This window comes from Pterocles gutturalis, unplaced genomic scaffold (genome assembly GCF_000699245.1).
Source record: "Pterocles gutturalis isolate BGI_N339 unplaced genomic scaffold, ASM69924v1 scaffold9387, whole genome shotgun sequence".
Taxonomy (NCBI): domain Eukaryota; kingdom Metazoa; phylum Chordata; class Aves; order Pterocliformes; family Pteroclidae; genus Pterocles; species Pterocles gutturalis.
The window spans coordinates 10,772-24,738 of NW_010107959.1; the positions used below are offsets into that span (position 1 = coordinate 10,772).

At 45.9% G+C, this 13,967-nt stretch overlaps 1 protein-coding gene across 1 annotated transcript in view; it reads right to left on the reverse strand.

Moving 5' to 3' along the window:
- Positions 1-13,967, reverse strand: part of SCAP (SREBF chaperone) — a gene marked incomplete at its 3' end in the record, with an annotated part of 38,114 nt that overhangs the window by 10,742 nt on the left and 13,405 nt on the right. The window contains exons 3-9 of the mRNA XM_010072445.1: positions 13,551-13,708; positions 9,649-9,869; positions 8,305-8,410; positions 7,179-7,351; positions 6,458-6,584; positions 2,976-3,088; positions 1,983-2,077 (exon numbers count right to left, since the gene is read on the reverse strand). Coding sequence (XP_010070747.1) covers positions 1,983-2,077; positions 2,976-3,088; positions 6,458-6,584; positions 7,179-7,351; positions 8,305-8,410; positions 9,649-9,869; positions 13,551-13,708 — 993 coding nt within the window. The remainder of the gene's footprint in view (positions 1-1,982; positions 2,078-2,975; positions 3,089-6,457; positions 6,585-7,178; positions 7,352-8,304; positions 8,411-9,648; positions 9,870-13,550; positions 13,709-13,967) is intronic.

Genomic DNA, 13,967 nt, shown 5'->3' on the forward strand with positions numbered 1-13,967 from the left:
TGCCAAGGAGTAACTGAGAAAAACAACAAGACCTTGGGGCAGGCGAGAGCCTTCAGGAAAGAAATGCCTCCCTCTTCTGCTGTTCCTGAAACCAGAGAGACCTGAACGGCCCCAGCACTGCGCTGCTCCCTCTGACAGCCTCGAGCAAAGGGCCCAGACAGATTTACGCAGCCTGGCTCTCCTTCTGCCAGATTTACGCAGCTGGTTCTCCTTCTGCCAGATTCCTTGGACCCTGCAGTGCGAGGACAGCGCATTATCTGCACGGTGTCCTTCACTCTAAGGGATGAAGATAAGGGGCATACCCCAGCCTCCAGCAGAGCAGCTGTCAGCACCCCTACAGGCATCAGACTTTAACAGACAGCGTCTCTGCAAGATTTTTCCTCCGTGGAAAGCAAGCATCCAAGGAAAGACAGGATCACACGGAGAGCAGAGAGTGGGTGTCACCACATGTGTCAAAACGCTGCGACAAACAGGAGCACTTTAACACGGGGGTGGGGGCATGGTGTCACTTCTCCCCGTGGCTCTGCTGACACTGCGATGGCTCTGCCTCATCCCTTTTCTCACACTCCTTTATCTCCTGTAATCAGGCACCCTGCAAGCTCCTCTGTAGCAGAGCACAAAAAGAAAGGGAACAGTCCCAGCGGTGTCCACGCGACCAGGCTGCTGGCACTGCGATCGCTTCACAGATCCCGTCGAGCATCACTTTGTGAGGTCAAGCAGTGCAGCAATGAAACAGAGACCAAAAGGTGCTAATATACCACAGGCATCAGCCCAATTTAGATCCAAAGGATGGATCACACCAGCCTTTGAGCTGAAAAATCCCTGCAGTTGGCTTCAAACAAAAAAAATTAGGCCACAATAGGTGGCTGGCTGTAGCCTGGGGAATTCTACTATAGCTCCTCTCTTGCTGTCCTCTTGGAACCTGAGAGAGAAGCTCAGGAACTGCGAAGGTCAGCCTGCAATGCTCCAGTCCAACCTGAACGTTTAATCTTCCTAGATTATAATGGGCTTTAATCTGCAGTCTCTTCTGCTGAGTCTTCAATACTAAAGCAAGGATATACACAACCCGTCCCTCTTCACGCAGGTCACGCGTGGCCAGCAAACACCTAGCGAGGGCCCCGAGTAGCCTCCAATGAGGAAAATGCTGCTAGAAATTTCCAGAGACAACAGGCTGACACCTCCCTGAAGCCTGACTGCAGAGGTGCTACGGAATCGATGATGAGGATTTCTCTAGTGCGTACTTCTGTTCACGCAGCTCACCAGGAACAAGCCCGGCTTGGGCAAAGATCATAAATCAAATGGTGTCAGCTTTCTGATACAACTCCGCAAGAACAGTCCTGAAAAGGGGACTGGGCAGCAGAGAAATGAACACCCTGCAAGGCAGAAGACCTTGATGCTATTTCAGTGCTACACAGCCCCAAGGACACAACCCCTAACAGATCATTCCACCTTGAGGTTTCAGTTTGCGCACCCATGAAATGAAGACCGTGATATCTGTGGTTGTAAAAACCTAGAGATTTGTCCATCAGCCCCAAACAGGCTGCCCACCCTAATTCTCAAAGCAGATATTCTGCAGCAGGGTTTTGTTCTTTCCTTCCCTCTACTTCTAAGGTGGATTAGCCAGCTCACAAGAAGACACTTTAAGGCTGGAATAAAGGCACCCCCACAGCAAAGGCACTGGGCAGTGTTCAGTTCTATCATGGGAAGCTCATTTCCACAAACACAAGGAGCATGGACAGATGGCTGGGAGAGAAATGAGCCCCTTCTCCGGCTCCTCCCAGAGCTGCCACAGCAAAGTGATCAGCCCCGTGGTCCAGGGGTGACAGCCATCATGATGAGTCAAAGAGAGAGGTTCTCCAATCTAAATCTCCCCTCTGTCTGCTTAAAACTCTTACTCCTCATCCTGTCACTACTGCACACCACGTTCCTGCAGTGCCTACAAGCCTCTGTCCTGCACACTCAAACGGATCAGCCAGGCTCACCTGGATGGCTGGGACGAGGGTGAAATACCCGATCAAGATGATCCCGAGCTCCGTCGCCATGTTCTTCATAATCGACCAGCTCTCGTTGCTCAAGCCTGGAGAAAGAATATGGGCAAAATGAGAGTGTTCACTAGTGGATGGACGCGAGCATGGCAAAAAGGAACTGGGTTTCCCTTCCTTAAAATCAGGCATCTGTAGACAACAGCCAAAAAAGGCACCTCCAGGCTAAAATTAATCTGACCTGTTCTGAATATCAAACAGTTGGACTGTAAATTCCCAGTGTCCTTATGAGGCAGATTATCATGACCTCGAAAGGGAGCTCAGGATGACTCTCAGCTCACAAAACTGTCCTGATTTAAGCAGTCTTGAGGGTACTGCACAGGGTGACACAAGGATTCAGAAGCGAAAAGGACCACTGAGTTTCTGAGTCCTGTTCTCAATCTAGGATACAAACCACTCTTATTTTTAAAACCTGGTAGATTTTTCTGGGCATGACTCCAGAATCTCTTTTCCCTGATGTTTAGAAATATTTCTTTAAGTTTGTAAACTACATTTTTCCGTGGATTGAGCATCCTCAGTTTCTTACACAAGTACACAGTGTATCTATAACAGAGAAGATAATTTTGCCACAGACTCAGCATAACTCCATATGACCTGTGGACTGCACTTAGGATATTCATGACATGGGAGGACAAGGTGCTAAATATGTTTACCAGAAGATACAGCTCTCCCTTACTCACACTTTTTTAAACTTGTTTAGTCAACGCTTCAGACAACAATCTTAAAAAGTAGTGCCCACAATTACAGGCTGGGATTACTTCTTGGAATTAACAACAATACAAAAAGACTAACAGGAGACAATTCCCAATTCCCATTCATCCCACGCAGTCCTTGGCTCCTTCACAGACAGAATCAAGACCATTCCCCACAGCCTGGTCCTTGGGTTACCCGCATTTTCTCTCTCTCAGCATTTTTCCAGAGCAGGCTGCATACCTTGGGCAATACGTAGCTTCACTTCCAGGTCAACGGGCGTAGAGACAACGGACTTGGTGAGAACCAACACGTTCTCCAGGCCAATCACAACAACCAGGTACGGAAATATCTCTCTAGAGGAAACAGAACCAGAACTGAGAATGAGATCCTTGGTGAAAAAGAAGGGAAGAATGCAAGTTAAGCAGCAAACACGCATCAGGAAACACTATCCAGTGCTTTCAGCCAAATCCCTTCTCGCACAATATTCCTCTGGGACAAGGCAAGAGTTCTGTATTTCATCTGCTTTGGACACATATCAACATTTCTGCAAAGCTGCATGATTTTCTGGAAAATGGCCATCGTAGACCATGACTAAATTAGTCTTCATGCTTGCCTTTTGCTCCTGCAATAGACTCAGCAATAATTAGTCAGTGAGACTAGGAGGGTAGGGAGCACATCCCACCACCAACAGAGAAAATCCTGATAAACCATAGAATCACAGCATCGTAAAATGGTTTGTGTTGGATGGGACCTTAAAGATCGTTGAGTGCCACCCCCTGCCATGGGCAGGGACACCTTCCACTAGCTCAGGTTGCCCAAAGCCCCATCCAGCCTGGTAACGTACAAGTGCTTTGTACATAAATAAACCAAATCCTGCCAGGGATAGTTTCTACCCAAGAGTCAAGAAAACACGGTGAAACGGATTTGTCTTTCAGAATATATGCATGCAGAAGAGTAAGATACCCAAGGTCACTACCGTGACTTTATTTAATTCTTCTTCTTACCCCTGAACTTTTTTCTCTCTTTTGAACTATGTACAGTCCAGATCAGAGAGAAGAAGCTGTTCCTGCCAGAACACGGTAGATAGTAAATCTTCATTTCCCTCCAGCTAAACGTAAACAAAAATCCTAGAGCTTTCACTGGGGAGGGTAACAGATCTGTGCTGTGCTGGTACGGACAGATCCAAAAGGAGAACACACGTGCGTGCACACACACACACCCCTTGGCAAACCACTAACAGCCAAGACAGGCAAACAGCAGAGTTTCAGGAGAACACCTCCCACTTTCTGGCCCTGCCTGCCATAACCCCCCCCCAAGGACCTTCTTCCCAAACGCTGCTTTCAATGGCCTGTGGCCATCTGACGTGGGCCTCGACAAAATTTGCACACCCAGAGCTGCCAGCAGCCTGTGCCATACCAGCTCAGGTTGGAAAAACACCTGCCTGGAACCACCGCTAACTCAACTGACTCATTCCAAGTGATCCCTTGAGCAAACGAAACAGCAAGAGCTCCACTGGAAGCAACATTACACACACCAAGAGACAAACTCTACACACCCTTCTCCAGGTAGCCTAAACAAATTTTATCTCTAAAAATTGTGCACCACACTGGTCCATTCGCCTCCTGTCCAAAACCTGAGCAGGAAGCGAATTTCCTTAGCAAAAAAAAAAAAACAAAATATATACAAGCATCTCATGGGCAACTTCCTGTTAATGCCAAAGAATCCAAAATCTAGAAAGCACAACTTAGTTCTGCCTTTATCTAAAACATTTTCAGTTCATAACCTGTGTCACTCCTCCGAGCAATACTCTAGGACAGGAGACAAATGTGGGAAAAACTCTTTGTAATCCTTAGGGATGGAAACTGCTAAATAAAGACAATGCACAAAGATGAGGGAGAGCTCTGCCGCCCAGCGCAGCACAGCACCATCCTGCTGAGCATGTTACCTGCAAGGTACACTCTTGCAGGGTCCTGTCTTTATGCACAGTCCTGCGAGACACACAGGGGGTCCAGCACCATTTCCAGATAAGCTGCAGTAAGCCTTCAGAAGGCTGCACAAATATGGAAAGGAAGACTCCTAATTCTCTCATCAGTGATGTCCTACTTCAACCATAGCTTCTGCTGCAGAAGATAATTAACTAATAGCCCCAGGTTAGGAGTTCAAATAGTCCTCGAAGAGTCACCAGTTTCCACTGAAATGAGCAGCAGTTTAAAAGCAATGAGACATTAGTTTTTCTTGAAGAGTAACACCACTGTGCAGGACAAACACAAGCTGTTCACACCCTGGACTCCAAAACCGGAGTTCATTTGTCCCCACTTGGAGTGAGGCAGATGACAAAGGAGACATTGAGGTGCTGGAGCAGGGCCAGAGAAGGGCAACGGAGCTGGGGAAGGGTCTGGAGCACAGGGCTGACGAGGAGCGGCTGAGGGAGCTGGGGGGGTTCAGTCTGGAGAAGAGGAGGCTGAGAGGAGACCTCATCACTCTCTACAACTGCCTGAAAGGAGGGGGTGAGGAGGGGGGGTCGGTCTCTTCTCCCAGGTAACAAGCAACAGGATGAGAGGAAACGGCCTCAAGTTGTGCCAGGGGAGGTTTAGATTGGATATTGGGAAAATTTCTTCACCGAAAGGGTTGTCAAGAACTGGAACAGGCTGCCCAGGGCAGGGGTGGAGTCACTGTCCCTGGGGGTATTTAAAAGACGTGTGGATGTGTCCACATGGTTTAGTGGGACTTGGCAGTGCTGGGTTAATGGTTGGACTCAATGATCTGAAGGGTCTTTTCCAACCTCAATGGTTCTATGATTCCATGATCGTAGGCACCAGAGCAGTAAACCCAGAAACAACAAATATTTCATCCTCTGAAGTCAATTATCCATAGCTCTTTTAGGCTTCTAGGAGAAGAATTCCTCCATCTAGGTCTGTCTCCTGGCAAACTATCACCAGCACCAAGGAGCCTCCCTCATGGGTGAGACTTCTCATCGATCCTGAGGTGCAAGGAGGAGATGGGAAGAAAAAAGATGGATAGTTCCTTAGCTACTTAGGAAAGGGACCTGAAAATCCAGAGAAAGAACAGTGTGTAAAACTCAGGCAGGTGAGGTGCCAGTTAGAGCTTTCTCAGGGGTTTTCAGCTTGACACAAGTACAATGCATGGCTGTAAACACATCAGAAGTCCAAAATGCCAACTGTAACGTGCACGGGAACGCCTGGTAAAAGAAAAGCGGACACTATCAGTGATGGGTACAAAGTCACTCAGGTAGTCTTCCAGGAAGAAACACCACAGGTCAGTTCTGACACCTTTAAAGATTTTTCTGAGTAAAATGTAATGGACCTATGTCAGCCAGAGAAAAGGTGAGAAGCCCTTTTGGATGCTCCGACAGGTCACTGTGGGAGGAAGGTATCTGAGAGCCAACTTAGCTGCCAGGAAGTTAAGTTGTGAATAAGACGACCCAACAATTCCTTCTGCTTTACGCAGAAAGAGCCAACTGCTAAGCAATAAGGCATCTGCAGGAAGACTGGGACCCCATCAGGTCTATTTGCTGGCCAGCAGAGAAACACGTGGCCCTTCAGCCTAGCAGGAGGGGCTGATGAGAATTTTGCACAGCAGCGTGTAAAATAATATCATGTGAGCTTATTTGAAAAAGACTAGGTCTTAAAGATCAGCTGTTTTCCAATTATTTCACCTCCATCTACCCTTCTTTAGGAAGAGGTTTGGTGCTGGAAACATACCCTCCATTAAGAGTGGGCGTCAAACCAAACAGCGTGCAGAGCCCAACGGACATGAGCAGAGAGCTGAGCACCGTCACGACCGCTGCCAGGGCCAGACCCCATTTCGATTTCACCATGTCAATCTTCCCTGAAAAACAGAATGCAAAGTCTCTGTTACCAAGCAGAAGAAAATGACAATAATAAAAAAGTCAAGGAGAAGGGATCCTCATCCTGACTTATTTCAGCATGTAGCCCTGCGACCCAGAATTAACGTTAGTGCAGTCTCCGTGGCTGAAATGCAGCTCCCAGACCCTCCCAGCACATACGAGGTACTGTAACGAGGATGGGACAGAGGATAATGCATGGCTTGCAGCTCAAACTAGCTCCAGTACAGCACTGTTGGGGCATCAAAAAAGGAACTTAGATGTGGCTAGCAATGTCTAAAACCACCGCCTCAGAACATGAATTTGATCTGTCTCACAACTAATTAGTCTCTCCAAGTTGGAAGAAATGTCATTACTACGGCATTTCAAACTGCGTAAGACAGAAAATACCTCAGAAGACATCACAAGGAACAACATCACGCTGGCTAAGAGAGACTAATTAGCAGAAATCAGATAAATGGGACTACTAATTCTCTACATGACAGTTCAGGGTAAAATTTCAATGCCACCTTTTCCACTGAAAGAAGGGGGCACCCCACCACTGACCCCCCCCAAGGCTCTCCACCCCACAAACCTACGTGTGGAGAAGTAGATATAAGCGAAGAGGATAATATAGGTGGTGACGAGGGGAATCAGCTCAGCAATGCCGATCTCTTCCTTGAAGTGGACGTGAACGATGTTCTCCTCTCGCAGCGTGCAGTTCGGGCTGGGATGCAGCAGCTTGAGGCGAGAGCGGAGGCTGCTGAGGAACCTGGGATGAAAAGCAAGCAGGAGGATGTCACACTGCATCCAACAACCAGCACACAATTCCAAGGAGGAGCTCAGCAGGTGCAGATCAAGTAGGAAGAAGCTCCGTAGATTCACGCAGACTTACAAAGCACAGTTCTCTCTAGATCTGACTGCTAAGATTGTCTCTCTGTAGCTCAAACTACATTTGTCACATCCATACTATGGCAATCTTACAGACCTCGATTTCTATGAAGATTCAAATATAAATGTGAAGACTCAGCAAAATGATTTAAAGCAAGGGCTCATCATCCAAAATCTTGGCCGTGGGGAACAGAACATGCTGCAGTCTCAAACATCCCCTGAATTTTACGTAAGTACGGCTGATGAAAGGTGTTACATGGCAGTCTTTAAGGCTGAAAAGTTCTTGCGTGGGTGGTAGCAGAGCAAATTCCGACTACTGTGCTGCCAGTTCTGTCCTAGGCATTCCCTGGGGAATTCTGCTCAGCACCGAGCAGAGGGTTTAGTCCTCAGATCCATTCAGTCCAAGCCAGCTTTGCCAACACTGCCCCAGGGGTTTCACAGTTGGTACCAGCTGAATTAGTGCTTACTGGAAAGCAAACCACAGGAACTGGGTCAACACAGAGCTACTGGGTGCCTTGGCTGCAACGACAGCAGTTCTGCGAGCAGGTGATCAGAGGAACTGCCACTGGCAGCTTTGGGTATTATATATACTTTTTTAAAAGAGAAACTGAGACCTGATAGTATTTTATTTCCTTAAAACACAGCAAGTTCTCTCCCAAAACCACCACCCTGTTTTTCTATAGCATGTTCAGAAGATCCTAAAATACTCTAAAACACAAGAAAACGGAGATTAAAGAAAAACATAACAATAATCAGAGTACAGAAAACAGCAAACTTGCCAGGAATTGAACAAGGGATCCCTAAGACAGAACCAGGACGGCTAAAGCTCCTTACCTGGAATCATACCGCTGCAGACCCAGTGTGACGGTGTACGACACCACTCGCTTCCTATTGTAGAGGTTCACCCCGCTGTACTTCCCAGGGAGTCCAAACAACAGATCTGCCAACACACAGTGCGAACGAAACATCAGGATAACAACAAAATAAACAAAAAAGGCAGGATACAAGAGGTGTTCATCGTGAAGAACACTGAATGAGGAGTACTGATCCCAGAGGAAGCACTTTCCCAGTGCTTTGGTGACACCTTAGTGATGGGGATAAACTAATGCAGGGGAGTAAAGAAGACGAAGCATCTCTTCTGAGCCGTGCCCAGTGACAAGACAAGAGGCAACGGGCACACATTTGAACACAGGAAATTCCCTTTAAATACAAGAAAAACCTTCAGTCCTGTGGGGAAGTCATCCATCCTTCTTCCTGACCTGTAGCAGACAAGGTCTGCCCTCTAATGCTAACCCAGAAGCTCCAGTTTGCTCCCCAGGCTGTGTGTGTTAGTGTATGGGGATGTCAAGAGGGCACCCGATTTGTCCTTCAACAGAGGAGACAGGCATTATCTTTAAGGGCGCAGCCAAAGAAATCCTTGGGCACTTGGTTTTGTGCATGTCAATGTGTGATTTGAACCAGAGGTTCCAGGAAGACTTTGCATTGCAATGGACTATTTAATGTCTCTCCTGTTAATCTTGTGTGCTAAACCAGTGTGCACACACTCTGGATGCTCAAAAAAATAACCTTTAAAACAAACAAAACCAGGGTTATAAAACCCCTCTTCAGCTTCCAAAACAAAGTTTCTTCAAAACCAAAGGAACAGCGTTTCCTCTGGCCTTATGGAGGCCAATACGATCCCAGACATGGTCAGACTTGTTTTTTTCATTAAGACAGAAAATACTTTTATGATATCCAGTGTCAGCTTGGGGTATACACAAGCAACTGCCAGTGAATGCACAAGAGGCAGCGGGATGAATGTTCGTGTTTCTGTGACAGTGAGACAGTCTTTGAGTATGACAGAATGCCAGACAGTAGAGTGAGGGGAAAAGGCTAGAGCGTATGCAGAGCACGGGGAACAAAAAGACTTGGAGAAGTTACCTGCTATTTTTACACCTACAGAAAGGAGTCTGACCGAGTGGAATTACTTACATTCCACAAATACAGAACTGAACTCAAATACAGATATAAAATTAAGAGATTACATATATTTGGTGGTTTCATTCCAGATGCTGTGAGTAACAAACTGCCACCTGATTTCACAATACCAGCAAGCTAGATGTTGGAGATACCAAGGACAGAACAGCGATGTGAGCTGTAGGCATTCCTCACAGCTTCTTTGGCACGCTGGCCTCTTACCTTTGAGAGTAGCTGATGTTTGCAACGTCTTTGGTTCATGCTGGTGGATGGTTTTGATAATATCTGGGTCAGCATTGAATCGCTCTCGGTCGTTCTGCCAGAAGTTCCCTGGAGACAGTAACAGACAGCCGTGTTCGGGGAGCAGATTCCGCAGCTTCTTGAGGCCAGGCAGAAGATCTGTTACCTGCAGGCAAACGTCCTCCAAGCTTTTGACACCAGAACTGAAAGGCAAACAAAGATTAGACACCGCTGTGTATGTTGCAACTCTCACAAACAAAAGGCAAAGCTACCGAGACGAATACTCTGAGGACCTGCATCACCCTCTTACTGCTCTTGGTCTTAATAACCAAGGATCAAGAGCCTCGGGCCACAGACCGGGATCTCGCCGTAACCACCGTACAGACTCCAGAAACCCATTGTCATTCCTCTGCACGCTCTCTGGCTGCACAGCTTTCACTCGTCACCCATCCGAGGTGCCACAATTTTAAGTTTCACGTTTAAGATACCTCCAGGCTACAGAGAAAATGACTCCCTGGAATTCTTCTTCAAAGACTTTGAACTCCTCTGCATATGGTCTTATATATGCAATGGGACACTTTACAGAAATCTTTATTAGCAGAATTCCTCCGCATTGTATGGAAAAGAACACGCCTTGCAGGTTCAGAAATGAACAGAGGTGTAACTGGTATGAAATGGAACTTGTGTTTGTTCCCAAACTTCATTTTAACACAATTACAGAACTCAACTAGTAATTCAAGCACGACTCAAATGGGGGTCACAATAGGATCAGACTGCGCAGGTTTAGTGACAAAAGCTGCCAGCACGTGACCTGGCTAGACAAGAGATGCTGGTCCGAAAGAAAACTCTTCCCTCACCTGGTGGGATCTGCACAGGAAGGGTGAATTTCAGAAAGGTTAAGATACAAGAGATCAGTTTTGTAACTGGATCCAGTCTCGCAGTAAAACATCTTCTCTAGAGGAGTTTAAACGACTACAAAGAGAAAACACGGAAACCAACTAACGATGAACTGAGTTCTGTCTCTGTGAATGTTCCCTCCAGAATCTATATCCTGTCACTATAAAGGCAAGATACCTAGAAAAGTCACAGCTATCAAAAGAAAACACTAGAAAATACACTTGAAAATACTGTGTTTATAGGAACAGAAGCTTTCTGAAAGATAATCTAAAGGAACTGATGCAGTGCTGCCTCCAATAATAGCTCCAGGAAGAAGAAGACAACTATTGTTTAGTATCTCCGCTTTATCCAACTCTGAAAAGTGACAGTGACAACAGTTCATGCTGCAGATAAGCCCAGGTACGTCCGTCCTTATTTGTGAAGCAAAGGCACCATGGCTAATGTCCCTACCAGCACGTTGGGGATGCAGAGAGTGATATCAAAAAACATCAACTGGAGCAAACCACAAATTTCAGGTCCTTTCTGACTTCTTACAAATGATGACTGCTCAAAGTTTCAGCGATCTTACAGCTGATGAAAACAGAATCACCTTGTGTTTCTTACCCAGTTGTCAATAATCTTCAGCTCCTTCTGTACCACTTCGGTATAAAACAACGCTTTTTTCAGATTAAGAAAACCAGCTGCACTTAACTTTGAAACTGACAAACGCAACTGATGACAAGGAACTCCATAATGGCTTTTGAGGTAATTTCAGAATTTCTCTCAAAGCAGATGTTCCCTGAAATATCTGAGTCCATCACCAGAATGAGAGCCCTTATCCCAAGGTTCAGGTCTAAACGTCTAAACCAATTGCCTAGCCTTTCCCTAAACCAATTGCCTAGCCTTTCCCTAAACCAACTGCCTAGCCTTTCCCTTCTGCTGGCTGTGCAAGTCTAATTTTGCCTCCATGCTGCATCACTTCATCAAGGGCAACACCAAGGAGAGATAACAAGAAGACAACACACATCCTAGGAGCAAGCTGTTTCTAACTTGTAATTGGCAACTATATACTGATTATTATCTGAAGTTACACGTGCTAAAGGAGGAGATGAACTGAAAACACAGAAAGAATGTCAGTGCCAAGGCTTTGTGAGTTGGTAGGAAAGAGCAACATATTTAACAGCATAAATGGCATTTCTAAAAAAATATCACAGAGAGAGCAGTCAGCTAGCTTGAAAGGAATGGTTTAAAAAAAAAATGACAAATCACCAGGCAGAGTAGTAAAGCGGGCACTCTCAAAAATGAAGCAATGAAGGATGCTGTCAGGGAAGCACGAACATGCAGTAAATCCTCCCTACACATGTGAGTTAGAGGACAAAGGGTGAAGAAATCTCCTCGCTGAAAAGCTAAGAGGTGATCAAAGACTCCAATCTCACCATTTTTCAGCTGTTCTCAGCATCACTATTCTCACTGAACAGAGACAGACAAGTAGGGAAGCCTTTCTGTCCTTGGAAAGTAAACCCAGCCACGAACGTGACCACAAATAAAAACTTAGAACTCGAAGGAAAACTTATTTAAAAAAAAAATAAAACAGAGGCAAATTAAGGTGTACAAAATGTATAAATGTATAAAATTTGGTTTACAAAGAGAGAATATGCCGAACTGGTCTGATCAATCTTCTCTTCAAAATGCCTGACTCCTTGGCTGGGGAAAGCACAGCAGATCTCATCCACTTGGGCCCCAATAAAGCTTTTGCTGCAGCACCACACAGAAAATGAGCAGGAAAGTATAAAAAAAGTGATGCAGTGAAGAACTAGGTTAACAGGAAAATGGTCATGGGGCTGCTGAAAGGGGAACTGCTGGAATTGAGGCAAACAAAGCGGAATTTCTCACAGACAGTTCAGAGAACCAGGATCATGATATATTTTTATTCATAACCTTAGAATAAGATATGGGGAGATGTGCCAATGGTGCAAAATAAAGAAACACCATGAATACAGAAAAGGAACAGAATATCTGAAATGGATGATGCAAGGGCTGGAATAATTTAATCCCCTTTCTACTAACAGCACAAAGTGCAAGACCACGTACTTGGGGACTAAACAGAGTTCCGGCTACAGGGTGGGAGCTCATCAGGTGGAAATGACAGAGAGGGACACGGGGAAGCTAATCATGCACTTCAGAATGTGTAAAATTGACGTGACGGGCCATGAAAAAGGGACCTGCAATCTCACTATATTTCAGGAAAGGCTTTTCCATGGAAAATAACCTGCAAATGAGACTTCTCTGAGCATACTGAGTACAGTTCTAATCTCCCGTGTTCAGGGATGACACACTAACAACAGCAGTGCCAAGAGGAGCAGCCAGGATGACAAACTGAATACACAGCCATCTTGCCAGAGTAAACCAAGAGTTTCATACGTTTAGCTTAACAAACAAGGATTTGGGGTGGGGAGTTAGGAGTTCTCCCTGTAAATATCTGAAAGCAGAGGAAAGCTATTTTTGTACAAAGATTGTGTCAGGACAAAAAAACAAGGCAGGTATAAACTGGTCCTAAACATACATGAAATGGAAAGTCAGGAGAAGGTTCCTGATCAGGAGAAATTCTACAAGAGCTTCACAATAGGCATGGTGGGGTCAAACGAACTCGCTTTAACACAAAGCTTGGATGCCTATGAAGGGTCCATATGACGCTGATACCTGCTCTAACAGCTAAAACCTGGAGGACCCCTCCAGACCCCTCTGCCCAAGACTCTGCCTGGAAGGTTCTTGACCATGATCAGTGGCTAAAGGACAGGCAGGTTCTCCAGCACAAAATCTAAACCGCAATACGTGCAGGATGGATATCATATCACTTGCCAGCAGTGATCTCTCATTTTCTTTTAATTTTGAGAATGTGACAAACTCAAAACTAATAATCAGATTTATGAGACAGCAGTTTAGCAGATGGGTGTGTACAACCGTGGGTCAGTCTGCCTCGCGCACAAACCTTAATGAACAGCAATTACCTGTCTCTCAGGGCATGGTTTCTAATCTCCTCCACGAGCTGGAAGACGCGGGAGAGGGGTGAACGAAATACATCAACAGCGAGGAAGTTCTTCTGCCATGGGGAGACGGTAGCTTTCACAAAGATCTGCTGGATGTAGGCCACGGGAGCACCAACATACTGCGGGGAAAACCAGAGGGAGAATGAAAACACACGGTGAGTGGGAAGCTGCTCAGCAGAATCAGACCACAGCTTGGCAACTTTTCAGGAAGGGGTTTGCCAGACCATATTTTCCTTTCCCAAATTAGAGGTGAAACATGACAGTACTAACCTAGCAAGAACAAAAATACTTTGTTTCTCGAAGAGGCAAAATGCCACTGACCATTTTGGCATCTGTCTATTGCACTTCTTTGTGAGGCAGAGGCTCCCAGCTACTGCT